Here is a 14,796-nt window from a genome sequence, read left to right as displayed (position 1 = left end):
CGCTGCACAGAAGTGGAGGCCGAGCTGATGCTCTCCCAGCAGCTTGTGGTCTACAGGGTTGAGTAAATACTTACTCATTAGACTGTCATCAGCATGACTCAGCCCCAAGGAGGGAGGGAGCGAATCCTTCCTCAAGGATGAAAAAGCACTCAGTCAGTGCAGCATCCTCCACGTCTGTATATACAAGAGGAAGGTTTCCATTGCTCAATCACTTTTTCTGGTGGCTAAATGTTTCAGCAATTATCTACACTTGCTAAGGACCGCATCAAACCCTCTTGCAATCTTCTCTTCTTGGAATCTCTTTTGGGTTCGTGGTCTGCCTTGCTGGGTTTGTTTTCCTGTCTCTTCCCATCTCCCTCCCAAGTACATGGGGAAAAAATAGTAATAATCACTGATACTTTATTCCATATCTTGATGTAGAGCAAAAAAAATGCAAAACAAGAGCCCTTGCAAATAATCAATCAATAAATAAATAAATATAAAGGAAAGGAGAAAGAAAGAAAAAAAGAGTAAGAATGTGCAGTCTTAATTTTAAAAGCTGGAAGACGTACTATTCCATAAAGTGATTTTTAGGCCCCTCTCAAAAAACAGGTGCAATGAGGCATAATAGATAGAAGACTTCTGTTACCCCTTTACTCTGCTTTCTTGGATGGAGATAAACTTACTTCAATAGGGACAGCTGTTGGAGGCACAGGAGTGTACTGGGGAATGTAGGTCCCTTGCATAGGTGCAGCAGCAGTCATGTACTAGAACAAATTGAAGGCAAATTAACATTAGAAAACCACAATCAAGCTGCAAAGAAACCCCAACATAATAGAAGCATGACGCTCTTTCAATTTTCTGTAAAGAGTTTGTTGGTTAATGTATAGTCTACTATTTCTTTTAATTAAAGATTTTAGCGAATGGTAGGAATTACCTTCTAGCTATTAAAACTCAGTCTTGAACTTCAAAGTCAGGTCACATTTGAATACAGGCGATAGTAAACATATTGCTGATAGATTCAGATTGTATTATTTTTTCACATGCTTTCTGAAACTGAGAGACTCCTACTTGTACTTATAAATAAAACAGTAAAGAGACATGATAACAGCCTATATATATATATAGTGTTTACAGATACAGGAACAGTCTAAACAATATTTTGGAATCTTATTTATCTTATCTTAATGACACCTAGAAAACATGAAGCACAAAATTTGACAGTTTTATTCCCGTCTATATTTAACCATATCATTAAGAGCATTTCAGTTTACAGGGAGTGGAGGGGTGATCCAAGACAGGAAAAATAAACGAAGAGGAAGACATGTCTGGGAGCCTTTTGTACATAGAAGCCTTAACTAAATTCTTAAGGATCATTTTTAATATCCAGGGATCTTTTCTATGCATTTTGAAGCTTCTCCCAATTATTCTTACAGCAACGCTTGGTATTAGCTTCTCCAAAATACTTTCTCTCCCAAGTACTACAAGATACTATTTTTTTTTTTTTTTATTTATGAGTGCATGTGAATTTTGCCATCGGTATGGCACTAATCTCTTTATATACAGCAATTCTTAAAAAGCTCTTGAACTGAATGCAACAGATTGTTCAAGTCTTCAAATAAAGTATCGATATTAAGTTGTCAGATCCCGATGTATTTTTCTTTCTACAATCCAGTCCTAACTGCATGTCTTCACTGACAAGAATCTCAGAATGTGCCCAATCCCACAACTGACTGTATGACACTTCCACTACATGTTATCTTCAAAGACACACTGAAGATCTGAATCAGCCCAAAATGTATGTGATGAATTTTAAAATGCGTTAAATATAGATTTGCTTCCTGGCAGAGCTAGGAAGTGCTTGCAAGATTTTATTCTGCTGTTTATAGTAAAATTTACATTTAAAGCACTCTCTCACCTCAATTCTAAACTAACTGGATGGCTTGATATGCCTGTCACAAACATGAATTACGAAATTGCAGAGTTGGGTACAGAATGGAGAAAGGCCTGAGGGAATGAGAACGTCATATTTGAGAATCCAAGAGCTAAATTCTGAAGTAAGAATCATTTACTTTTCATTCAAGTAATGAAAAATTAAAGTAAAAGAAAAAAAAAGTTATTTCAGTGAAATTGTTTTCTATAGAACAAATAATCAATGAGAAACACGGGTGACATAGAATGTACACTTGTAATAGGAGCAGAATGTTGTGTTGAAAATCATTACAATATTTGTGAATACAAATTCACAGCATTTTCCTTTGAGACAAAGAGAGACAGGAACGTCCCCCATGTATGTGTGCCTGTACCAGGCCATGATTTTCTGCATCTCCTTTCTCTTCTTCTTCAGAAATAAAACTGAATTCAATAGTTTTTTTACGAATGCTAACCCACCAAAGACATTAGGCCAACTGTCCCTATTGTACTCAGTACAGTTGGACTATTCTCCTGGCTTAAGGATTAGGAACTAATGAGAATGCTACCGCGGGGTGTTCCAGAGCGGCTTCCGCTCCATTCGTTCTGCTTTGTAGTGCTGCCGTCACATGTTGGGGTGACATCCGCTGTGTGGCATTGTTCTAAACATGTCAATATTTAACAGTAACCTGAAGCTCTCTTGCAGTTCTGCAATGACCTATAGGGGCTTTAAATACCTACCCAGGCTAGCTTCACTCAACTATATAAACATTTTAATTACCAGTGTTAATTTAAAGACTAAAGCGGCCTTATTTAGCTTAGATTTCCTCAGAATTCTTCCCTGAACCCAGCAGATCACTGCTGAGACTCATAAGGCGCGGTTGTCTTCCATTCTCTTACCTTACAAATAGATATGAGTTCTAATACAAAGACATCAAATTATTCAACTGCCTTTTAATTCAAACAGCTCCATTTTTTGCAAAACCCTTTGGCACTGAGTTCTGTAGCACAATGGAAACTGTCTGGGAATTACTTGGTGTTTTTGCTGGCAAGCACTGCTCTTGGTAGTGCAAGAGCACGGAGCATCCCAGTTGTGCCAGACTCCATGAAGGACTCCAAAAATGTGACTTCTTTCCTCTACGTAACATATTCTGCTCATGTAAATGTCCACTGTAACGGTGGTTCAACGTTTTGGTTAAATCACTTGGGGCTCTAAAACAATGTCAAAAACAGTTAAAAAAAATCTGTGAGCAAAATTAGTTGCAACAATGGCATAAATTAAAATCATTTTACCCAGCTCGGCAGCTAAGCTCCACCACAGCTGCTCTCTCACTCCCCATCCTCAAAGGGAAAGGGGGGAGAAAATACGATGAGAAGGGCTCAAGGGTTGAGATAAGCACAGGGAGATCACTCAGCAATTATTGTCACAGGCAAAACTGACTCAGCATAGGGAGATTAATAAAATTTACTACCTATTAATAACAAGCTAGAGAAGTGAGAAACAAACAACAAACTAAAGACACCTTCCCCCATCCACCCTCTTCCACCTCCTCCCCCCGAGCAGCACAGGGGAATGGGGGCTGCAGTCAGTCCCTGACACTTCGTCTCCACTGCTCCTTGTCGGTCACTCTCTGCCCCTGCTCCATGTGGGGTCCCTCCCACGGGATGCCGTCCTTCCTGAACTGAGCCTGTGGGGGCTGCCCACAGGCAGCAGCTCTTCAAGAACTGCTCCCACACGGCTCCGTACCACGGGGTCCATCCCCCAGGAGCAAACTGCTCCAGCACGGGTCCCCCACGGGTGGCAGCTCCCCCCAGACCTCCTGCTCCTGCGTGGGCTCCTCTCCACGGGCTGCAGCTCCGGCCCGGGGCCTGCTCCTGCGGGGGCTCTCCATGGGCCGCAGCCTCCCCCAGGCCACATCCACCTGCTCAGGACCACACAGGATGAAGATTCTCCTTTATGGGCATTCCTTAATTAAGGGTCTCTGTTGTGATGGGGCTCCATGATGAGCACAGGTCCTGTACTCATGCATATAATCTGCATATAGCTTCTCACCTATCTCAAGAAATTAATGTAACTTGTAAGCAGGCAAATGGAAAAAATAGACTTCTCTGTCATAACATCACTGAGATTTATCTTCTCCATAAACCATACACGAGTTCTTTGTCCCTATGTACGTTTGAAAAGGAGACAGCATATCTCACATGATTGGCTTAAGAGCACCCAGTTAATTCCACTAAATATTAGTATTGTAAACACTGAAATAAGAGAATCTGAAAAATCCAAGCCCATTCTTTCTCTGTCATGCTCTTCCATCAGGATTAAAGATTCTTAAGCTAGAATGTGATTGGTCATTCAATAAAGTTTCACAAGGCAGAAGAAAACATTGTCCATTCTTCTTCAGCTGTACAGGCTTTGTGGGTCTAAAAGTAGAAGATGTTTATTTATGACAGTAAAATGAATAATGACTCTATGCACAGATGACAGATCTGGAGGGTTTCAGGGAGCTTGTTTGGCACTCTGATACTTTAAAAGCTGATAATTTCTAAATCAGGAAAAAAAAAGAGACACTGCTGATGGTACCCATTCTCTTAATTTGTTTGTACACTAGGATAAGGAATAATGGTTTAAAACTGTAAAAAGGTACATTTTGATTAATAATAGGAAGAAATTCTTTACTACGAGAGCAGTGAGGCACAGGAACAGGCTGCCCAGAGAAGCTGTGGATGCCCCATCCCTGGAGGTGTTCAAGGCCAGGCTGGATGGGGCTTTGGGCAACCTGGTCTGGTGGGAGGTGTCCCTGCCCATGGCAGGGGGGTTGAAACTGGATGATCTTTAAGGTCCTTTTCAATCCAATCCATATCATTCTGTGATTCTATGATTCTATTAGTTTTTTCACGCAATACACAGAGTCCAGATTCTTAGCACTGAAGATGCGCAATATTATAACATAATGCACACTTTACAATGCCTGTCTGCTTAATTCAGGCTGCACTCATCAGAGCAGCAGTTTACCCTATATGCTACATTAGCAATTCCGTTCACACCTTGTTCTAATGGGATTTTTGTCTTTAACTTTTTGAAACTGCTTAAGTATGTGAAAAAAATATATAAGGTGGAAAATGAGGGAGTAGTGATACACACACATCTGCTCTCCTTTTAGAGTAACTTTTTAGAGTAACTACAAAGAGTTAAACAAAAGGAGGTAGGTAACAAATAAGGAGCGGTGAGGGACAAAATGAAACTGTGGGAAGGATCATGATTAATTCAGAGGGCAACATCAGTTCTTACAGATCTACAAACAGCGGGGTATCGCAGCCTGGCTCCAGCAAGACTCCTTGAGCCTGCAGTAAACACTAAGCCCATAAAGGCAGCAGCCACTGGGAAGAAAAAAACAGGAGGAAAGCAGCTGCCTGCCCAGCAAGGGAGCACATTGAGGGAGGACAATGTGTTTCTCCCATCACAGGTGGAGTTGAGTGACCTGGGAGTAAGGTGCAGACAATGTCCAGTTATTTATTTGCCCTAGTCAGCCTTTCTTGGGCACAAGTTAATGTGGAGTCAGGCAAGTGCCTAGCAGGTGAGATACACGGCAGACACCTCTTATTCCAGTCATTAGGTGCTGAGCTTCAGCTGAGACAGTGCCTGAAAGAGCGAGTGCCTCTTGCAAGACTCCATTTATTCCACCAGCAGACTTTGACCACACACTATTTAAATTCTGAAGGTTACCATTAACAGAAACCATAAGAAACCACCCTCAAGTACAATTCTATTTTTAAGCCTAGTTGCCTGTGAAATAACACAGCTGTGATTACAAGAAGGCTACTGGTTGTATGTTAATTCTCACAGCCACTATGAGCACTGGGAGATTTTACAGAGTGACAGCAGTTGATAACCTGATCAACAATGAATTTGTTTCCTGGTAGAGAGAAAATCAGTATTTACAAAATGAGATATTAGCATATAAGTTTGCAGTAGATTCAGAAACCCTGAACACTTAGGATTAGTAAGCTTATTAAGGACAAGGAAGAAGGAGCTTTTATAAAATTAGTGTGAAAATGCTGCTTTGTTTTGCTTTTATTTTTATAGAAATGTCTATCTGATGCAAGAATCATCTTTCCCGATTTCATAGACCCACATGATCTCGAGAAGGCGCAGAGCCTTTTCAGCCAAGGACAGAGCCAAACTGCAGAATCCCTGCACCAGCATAAGCTATGAAACATTGTACCACATCAGCCTGCTGAAGGAAGATTAAATGGGTCTTCTTACGTGAGTAAATGCTAACCCATGTATCTTAAATGAGCAGAGATTCCAGAGTCTGGTCTTCAGTGACTTTGTGTGGTTCCATATCGCTGCATGAGCACAGTACAGTGACAATGACTTAGCTTTTTAGGATTCTCAGAATTAATGCCAGGGTTTATTTGTGTGTATGTGTTATTTTTTTTTTTAAACCATCTGAGAAGTCTAGACACTGCATCACTAACAGAATTATGTGAAAACATTTACATTGCTGGAAAACTGAAGGAAATGAGACTGTTGGCTGGATTTATTTTTATCACCTCTTATTTTCTTACGAAGGAAACCTGCCCTCCCACTTTCAAATCTCTTTCCCTGCAAAGAAAAACTGCATCTCTCATTGACCCTTGTGAAATGGTTGTAACTGTAATGAAACATACAATAAAACTGCACTTTTTTTTGTCCTTGGTTCCACCTTCTCATTTGAAAATACCCTGTTCTCCACCAGAAAAGAACATTGTCTTGCTGTGTCCTCTTATCCCATAGTCCGGCATGGAGATGCAGAACTCAGGAAGAGAAAAGGACCATCTAGTTCATCAGCACCACTGGTGGTTCAATGAAATACGATATCCAGCAGTCATAGTTTTTACTTTAAACTTCAAATACCTTTCACTACCCAGAAGCATTCTCATCTTCCAGCTCAATCCTGTAATTATTGAGTAGCTGTTATTAATCTTAGTTTTCCCCAATTAATGAACACGAGAATAAAAGCTATGGAGTTTTTGCATATATTACAATATTTTTGCTAATAATTATCTGCCTGGCCTAAAATTCAATGCTATTTTAGCACACAATTACCACAGCCCTATCAAGTATAGCACTGTCATTCAGCAGAATCCCATCACTGGGCCACTGCACTCATTGTTCAGGCAGAGAATAGAAATCTTTACAAGATTTAACCTTCCTTCCCTGCTGCTCAGTAATACAAATGTATTTAGGAACACCGGCTATCACTTCCCTTTCAACCTTCCTAATGAGATGTTACCTAATTCTCCGAGCAAGTTAAATGAAGGTAGAGAGAATAATAACTTCAAGAACTATATTTACTAACTAATCTCCTTTTCTCTTCAGGAGTTCTAAGTATCCTTCACAAATCCCTACCTTTGGAAATCAGAGTAATACAAAGGTATTGAAGAAACAGTACAGAAGAACAAAACCCCCCACAGTTAACAGGTCTTTATTTCTGAATTCAGGTCTGCTACTAAAATAGAGTGATCAGGACTAATCAGATAAAGACTATTTAGAGTAAACAAATGTGAGAACAGTCAGATCACCGCCTACAGCTGTGCACTAGCATACAGAAGCCTGTGTTGGTAAAATCTGTAGTTAATATAAACAGCAATCCAGGAATGTCTACAGAAACAGATAAACCAAAAACTGGCACATTCATCTTAAGCAGGTTTTAGAGTCCGAAGTCTGGTATTACAAAGGAACCTAGTGAAAATCTCAAATTGCTTTCAGATATCTCACCAGTGTATGAAAAGGCAGAAAATGGAAGAAAACCCATTACGATGTAAAAATTAAGTTCCCATTTTGATTGTATCCTTCACTAAAGGCAAGTGCAACTTCTTTCAGGAACACTTCTCTACAGCAAGTTGTTCACGTTATGTTTATCAGTCTGTACATGGCTATGGAACTCAACCTCAGATTGCCAATGATCCTGGTAGTCAATCTCAGTGCACCTAGCCCCATGATATTTTCACTCTTCCCTTCCTTGTGACAAAACCTCTACTGTAGGCAGAGATCTAAGGAGGCTGTACAGAACTGTAGACCGACTCTCCATATGTGACAGCACGTATGAATAGCTTCAAGATGTGAAAACTACTCTTTTGCACAATTCTTAGTATCTCATGGGTCTGACGGATACATTTGCAAGAGAGCAAGAATACTCCTATGAATAAAAAAACAAAGACCAAGACTATGGTGTTCAGAGTTTCAGTTCTTGATTCTTCAATTCTTTCAGTTCTTATTCATTTCTCTGTAAAAGGGGCATTTTTTATCTTTTTCTAACGCACTCTATGAACTTGTTCTGTCAATATACATTATGAGATCTCTGGGGCAAGTTTTTGAGCATGGGTTAGTGCACGATTTATTAGACTGTCTTGACTGAAGCACCCTATATAAAAACAGGGTACAGTGACTATATCGTAACAAACGAGTATAACGTACCAGTCTTGGCCAGCCAGGGTCAGTAATCACAGAGATTCTGTCACAGTTATATTTTTTTCAGATTCTGTATACTGAGGAATAAAGGTTTGATGCAGCAGAATTATATCAGTTTCTTCTGACATAAAAATTCCCCATGCACCCCTTTGGTTGGAAATTCTTATGAATTTCCATCTGAATACAATTTCTTCAATTAATCCTTGATGAATGACTGCTAGTAAGAAGAAGGAAGCCTGATCTGCACATTGTATTTTCAGAATAAGTAAATAAATAACTGTGTCAGTGGAACTCTCAACACATGAGCATGTTAAGCTATTATTAATAACAGGTCCATTTATATGAACAAATAATTGCTTTCTAGAGGTAAACGTGTCTTCCAGAGGCTATTACATCGTCATGAATTTGAAGAGTCTAAAAAGAAGCAGGCTAGTTACCTGCAAACATCCCTACAGTATGCACGAATCTTTTATTAAAACAACACAACAACCACTTAGGCTTGTTAAATAACAGTTGCTCATCAATCACATGCACCTTCCATTTGCTCTTTCAGAAAAGACTTAAGAGTGGACCAACTGTCCATCGGCCAATTGTCCAAAAATGAAACAGATGGAAGCAAGGACAATTACAAGCTTAAAAATCAAAACAAAAAACAAAACACACACACACAAAAAACCACACACACATACAAAAAAAACAACACGCCACATAAACACACAAAAAGTCACCTGAATATTAGTAGTTCTAATTATCCTGGGAGCAGGAGGAATTTCATCACCTCCTGCATGAAAAAGCAGTCACGCCTGACAGAAATATATTAGCGAAAATGTATTAGCAAAATATATTAGTTTGATAGCATTACACCATCAAACTACACCTTGGACATTCCTAAAAGCAGCTGAAACATGCTATTGCTTTGTCTCTAAAAGATCCCTAGAATCCCAAATATTTAAAAAAAAAAAGTAAAAGAAAAAAGAAACCATCTCAAAGCTTCATATAAAACAGCTGTCCTCAAATACACTGTATCTAGAGATGGAGAAGACCTTAGCAATTCAGTGATCACAAAATACCTTCCAGATATAGCCTGTGTTTCTTTTTGGGGCTAACAGTGGCAGTAGGGATACCTTAAAAGTTGGCCTTCCTGTATTTATGATGGACATGCAAGAGTTAGGCAGGGGGCAATGTATTTCCTCTGGGAAATGCTGGGCCCTTATGCCTAAACATGCAAGCAAAATCATCCTGCTGCCAGGTGTGTGTAGCCGAATTATCCTGCAAAACATGCACCTGGGGCTTCCAGGCTGCTAAGCATGGGATTGGGATGGTTGAACGTGGAGTCTGCAAGCCCCCAGAGCCCAGTTCTACCTGGTCTTGGGTGAGGCTCTGAAACATCTTTGTCTCCTCCTGCACACCTGGGAACTGGCAGTCCCTTTGCAGGCTTTGAGCTGCTTTTCTTCCAGGATAATCCCACAATGTCACCTGCCCAAAGCAATGTTTCTGGTGTTTTCCAACTTGTCAGTCGCATGGCTCCCAGGACTGATCTCTTCCTCAGTAAGCAAACCTGCAAGCCGACTCATTAGGAGATCTGGAAGCCCGCCCAAAGCATTGGACATGGTGGGGCTGCTCTGGAACACAAAATCCTGGGAGCGCTTTGCAGCTGCTGCCTGAAAGCTGACATGGAGCAAGGCAGCAACCAAGAGGGATGTTTATACCAGTTGGCAGCTGTCAGGATCTTGCAGAGTGTATTTTGTGTTGGAAACACCGTGAGCCATTGTTTCCAAAAATTAATTTTTGTTTGGAATTTCTGGTTCATGGGAGAATCTTTCTGTTTTGAGTTTTTAAAAGATGATTCAGAACGAAAGCAAATTTCGTAAGATGAATTTCCCACAAACTGGAAATCATGAATGTTGCTCAGCGAGCTCTTCTGTCTGTTACTTGTTCATATGTGGTCAGGGCAGGAAAAAGAGAGAATATTAACCTTTAATGGCTGATGGCAACTTCAATACATCTAAAGTACTATGTTTTAAAGTAATGCAGTATAAAACATTGTTTCTCATTAGCATATGAATTGGTCTGTTAAAATCTTTACATGTATTACGTGATCATTAGCTCTGCTTAGATGGCAGGGCTGTGGAAGGTGGCTATGGCATTTTTGTGAGGGCTTCTTTTTTCTTGCTCTCTGCAAAATCCTGAAATTATGTTGGATAAAGGTCCCCTTAAAATTAATGTCAATGCCCTACAGATGGAGCGTGACTGAGTTAGAATATTGCAGAGCCTGTCCTTAAGCCGGTTAATCAGCTGTGGGAGGATCTCTGAAACATCAGACTGCATCAGCTCCAGGGCTGCATAACCAAAGCAGATACGTTGCCTTTTATCAGGGTGCTGGCTAAGGGGGCTGAACTATATGGCCATGTCATGAGCTTGTCTACAATTTAATGAGTTGCTTACAGTGTTGAACTCCTAAACTTATTTTATGGTAGAAACACAGAAGCTCTCCCAGTTTGTCATTGTTTCATCCAAGGGGAGGAGGGAGGAGAAAAATACTGATAAGTGAAATAAAACAGAAAAAGAACAAAATGGAAAATGAAAGAAGGGGAAAAAATGCCTGATACTTCAAACAGCAGTCATCCCTGCTTGCCTTAACCTTTCCTGTTTTGTTGTCCAAGCAATTTCCCCACTCAAATTCCCTAAAGATGTCCCTTTAGAATATCCCTAATTTTGAGTCCTGCATGTCTTTCACACTATTTCCATGCACTATTTTCTTTACCTTGTACTGAGATGATACTTTATTTTGTTGGGAAAATGTGATCAGCACAGCTGATGAACCATAAGTGAAGCAATCAAGAATACTAGCTGAATGCTTCTGCTCTGATTCCCACTTTGTACAGGGGAGCAACTTAAGACCTAGGAAACCTGAGTTGTTTTTGTTTTTTAAGAAGAAGCGAGCACCCATTCAACATAACACATTATCTAAAATATAGCTTTATGGGTGCTCTTAGTACCCTTTTTTTTCCCCCTCGAATCACATTAGCAATGCTTGAAGGGGCCAGTAAAACAGATGTGTTTCAGTGCTGGCGAAATTGCAGCATTCCAAGGCTGTTCTTTGAATTCCTTCAGTTCTGGCTTTCCAAAGGAGACTGTGTCAGCTCACATACATTCAAATTACATGTAATTATCAATCTGTACAGACCTGTGCTTAAGCACCTCCTTAGAGTTCTGGATAACATAAGCACAAATATTAGGATATGAATTTACATAGTTTTTTTTCTTTGGGCTAATAAAGTCCACGCCAAGTGAAAAGCAATCAATTTCAGTGGGAAAAAAACTCTCATCCTCACTCTTGGTGTACTGATTGTAAACAGTTTTAAGCAGGGCTAAAAAAAAAAAAAGCATAACAGCACTCTCAGGTAAACAGCTGGTAGACAAGTAAGCCATTATGATTGTTCTTGATCTTATTTCACAGAATGTGAAAAATTCAAAACAAAGCAAAACACAACAAAATCTCCCCAACTTCCTTCCTCCCCCCCCAAATTCTGATAAGAGATGGAATATGAGAAAGATAATCCATGGAGGGAATCAACATTGGGGAAGACATAAATACAAGTACAAACACCCATATTTCCTCTTTATGAATGCCCTTTATATGACAGAGCTGTCCAAACAGCACTTAAGGAGTAACAGCAAAATGCCTGACAGGCAGGTGTGATAAGTTATGGCTCAAAACGTTTGCTTGCCAGGCATAAAGGGTGACTTTTTTTTTTTTTCCTTCTGAAAATCCTTTAAGGTAAACTCACTCCATGTCCGCTGGCATGCAGCCATTTTTCTATAAGCTCATATTACAATGCTGTATTTCTAATGGATTGGGTATGGTGCTTTTCCATTTTGCTAATGAGAAAAGCTAAAGGCCATTACTTGTTCTGATTAAGATCCCGAGGGAAGAAATGTGATGTGTATATTACCAGGCCGTACGTAAAGGAAGTATGTGGCATTTCTAATCAATCAGATGAACAGTAGGCAGAAGAAGTCTTATCCTAGGACTGCAGAGGAAGAAGATATAGGGGGGAAAGAAACCATAGAAAGTGTCTTTAAAAGGTGACTTACAGGAATCAGTTATAATGATATTAGTATGATCAATGACTCCAGCTATGATCTGGGAAGGATGTAATTACCAAAATGAAAACTTTCAAATGGAAAGCCTGATCAAGGGCAGAGGTACTGTCATATTTCTCAGAGCGCTGTCAGCTCCCATCCAGGCAATGCATTACTGTGTCCCTCAGGAGCGTGACAATGCTGCCTGGTTGAGCTGTGCTTCCATGGGGTGGCAGCAGACTGAGGGAGGGAGGGAGGGGTTCTCAGACCTTGCATTCAGCTCAAAACTGTGGTGAAGTCTTGGCCCAAGGGCAAATTCAAGATAAGGAAAGGCAAGGCTGGGAAAAGGGAAAAGAGAAAAGTCTCAGTCACAACTGGCTTTACAGATATTTTTTTTTTTTTAACCTAGGTGAAATACAAAGTTTAGAGACATTTTTCCATTCCTTAGTAAATGGCTGCATAGTTACAGCTTGAAAATGCTACAAGATACATACTCCAAATGGCAAATGAAATGAATAGATGGGTGTTCTAAGAGAAGACAAGATCCTTCAAATGTGTCATAACACACAGTTAGAGCCGCAGACATTATTTATAATAAATTAATTTCATTGAATATCATAAATCATTGCTCAATATTAAAACTGACAAAAATTTTAACATACTACATCCTCCCAAGTGGAATGTGATGTGACAGATGAATGAAGTATTACTGTCAATGATGGCAAAACTATAACAAGTGATAAGGACAACAGAGAGACGGTCTCTTGTACTCTCCCGAATTGCTATTAGGACACCTGGCTTTCCTCTATGCTTCTTCGCAGACACTTGGGAATGCTTCAAATAGATCCACCTGGCAACAGAAGAAAAGGTAGTAACACTACTTTAACAGAATAGTCACAAGCAACACCGGGACTGAGAATCTGAAAAACATCTCTCACCCTTCCTTGCATCAGGAGGCAATGCTGAGAGATTCCCTTAAATGTCATCAGTGACGAGGCATGGATGCTACACACAGTCATGGAAAAAAATAAGCATCACAGGTGAGAAAGCCCATCTACAGCTATCAAACCGAAATCCAACAACCTCTAGCATTTGTTAAAGGCATATATTTAAAACATTTGATGTGGGTCCTAACAGGAGTTATCAGTGAACTTTTCTGATCTCTCTGCTCCATCCATGTGGAAAGGAACAAGTGCTGCACAACTGCACCTTGGCCTGTACAGGCAAATAAGCAGGACGGGTGAAAACAACCTGCCTTCCCTCGTCTAAAAGCTGCAGAGCATTTAGAGAATTGTTCTCCCCAAGAGGCCCCGGTAGTATCTATTTCTAGACTAGGTTTTCCTTTCTGGTTCTTTGATACCCTTGGGAACATGGCCTGACAGAAAGCCTGGACATCTTCATTTTGCATTGCCTCTCATGGATCTGCAAAAACCTTCCCTTTCTGTTTTCCTTCTACGCAAATTAAAAAAAAAAAAAAAAAGAGAGAGATATGAAGTGATGAAGTGCTGTGCAAATATTTGCAATGGAGAAAGTCCTAACTGCATGGCAGATTTTCTGTTCCAATAATATGACAAAGATGACGAAGTGGCCATTTTTCTATCAAATAAATTTATACCAGCACCTTTAAAACCATGGGACTTTGCATGATTTACTTTACATAGAAGGATCACTGCTGACATATAAGTGTTACACTGAGCTCCCAAGCCTCACTTTAAAATATATATTAGCATTGTTAACATTTAGAAAGTGCAAAATTGGCTATTCATGAAGCTGTAGAAGGGCATTTGCAGATTCCTCTCACTTAGTGGCTGATTTCAGGGGCAATGAATTTAATCTCAGGATGGGGGTGGGTGGGTAGAGGGGATTTGGCCAGCCTGCCCAGTAGTAATATCCCCCAATGGCCTTGAAGGAATTGTCACTGTGAACTGAAACAGCATCTGCTTAACTGTTATCCTAGCCTCAGGACTGGAACTTTTTGCTTGTTGTGACGGATCACGAGAAAGACTACACAGAGCGTGAAGATGAAAACAGAGCAAGATTAAAGCCATAAAACACAACCACCAAGACACAGCTGTCCATACTGTGACTGAACTCAAGGAAATAAAAATGTCAAAATATATTTGACATTCATGATGCATTTTGGCACGGGAATTTAGAATATTCGGATGACAGCAAATTTTTAGTTTATGATCTTTTCCATTATTATTACAGAGGATTTGCTGATACTATCAGTTAATGAGTCAAATCTCAAACGAGATTATTTGGTAAGAATCAAATGAATTCCCATGCTAGGCACACTGAAGAGGTAGGAAGTAAAACCAAAGCTAACCAAAATTGGTAGAATGTATACTTTTCTTAACGAGAAA

At 40.0% G+C, this 14,796-nt stretch overlaps 1 protein-coding gene across 24 annotated transcripts in view; it reads right to left on the bottom strand.

Moving 5' to 3' along the window:
• Positions 1–14,796, bottom strand: part of RBMS3 (RNA binding motif single stranded interacting protein 3) — a gene marked incomplete at its 3' end in the record, with an annotated part of 702,635 nt that overhangs the window by 11,892 nt on the left and 675,947 nt on the right. For all 24 annotated transcript variants that reach the window (XM_080580036.1, XM_080580033.1, XM_080580013.1 and 21 more), the window contains one exon: positions 666–746. In XM_080580036.1, the coding sequence (XP_080436162.1) occupies positions 666–746 (81 nt within the window). The remainder of the gene's footprint in view (positions 1–665; positions 747–14,796) is intronic.

The sequence above is a fragment of the Anser brachyrhynchus genome (genome assembly GCF_964034855.1).
Source record: "Anser brachyrhynchus genome assembly, chromosome: 2".
NCBI classification, from domain to species: domain Eukaryota; kingdom Metazoa; phylum Chordata; class Aves; order Anseriformes; family Anatidae; genus Anser; species Anser brachyrhynchus.
This window is presented reverse-complemented; position numbering and strand designations above follow the sequence as displayed.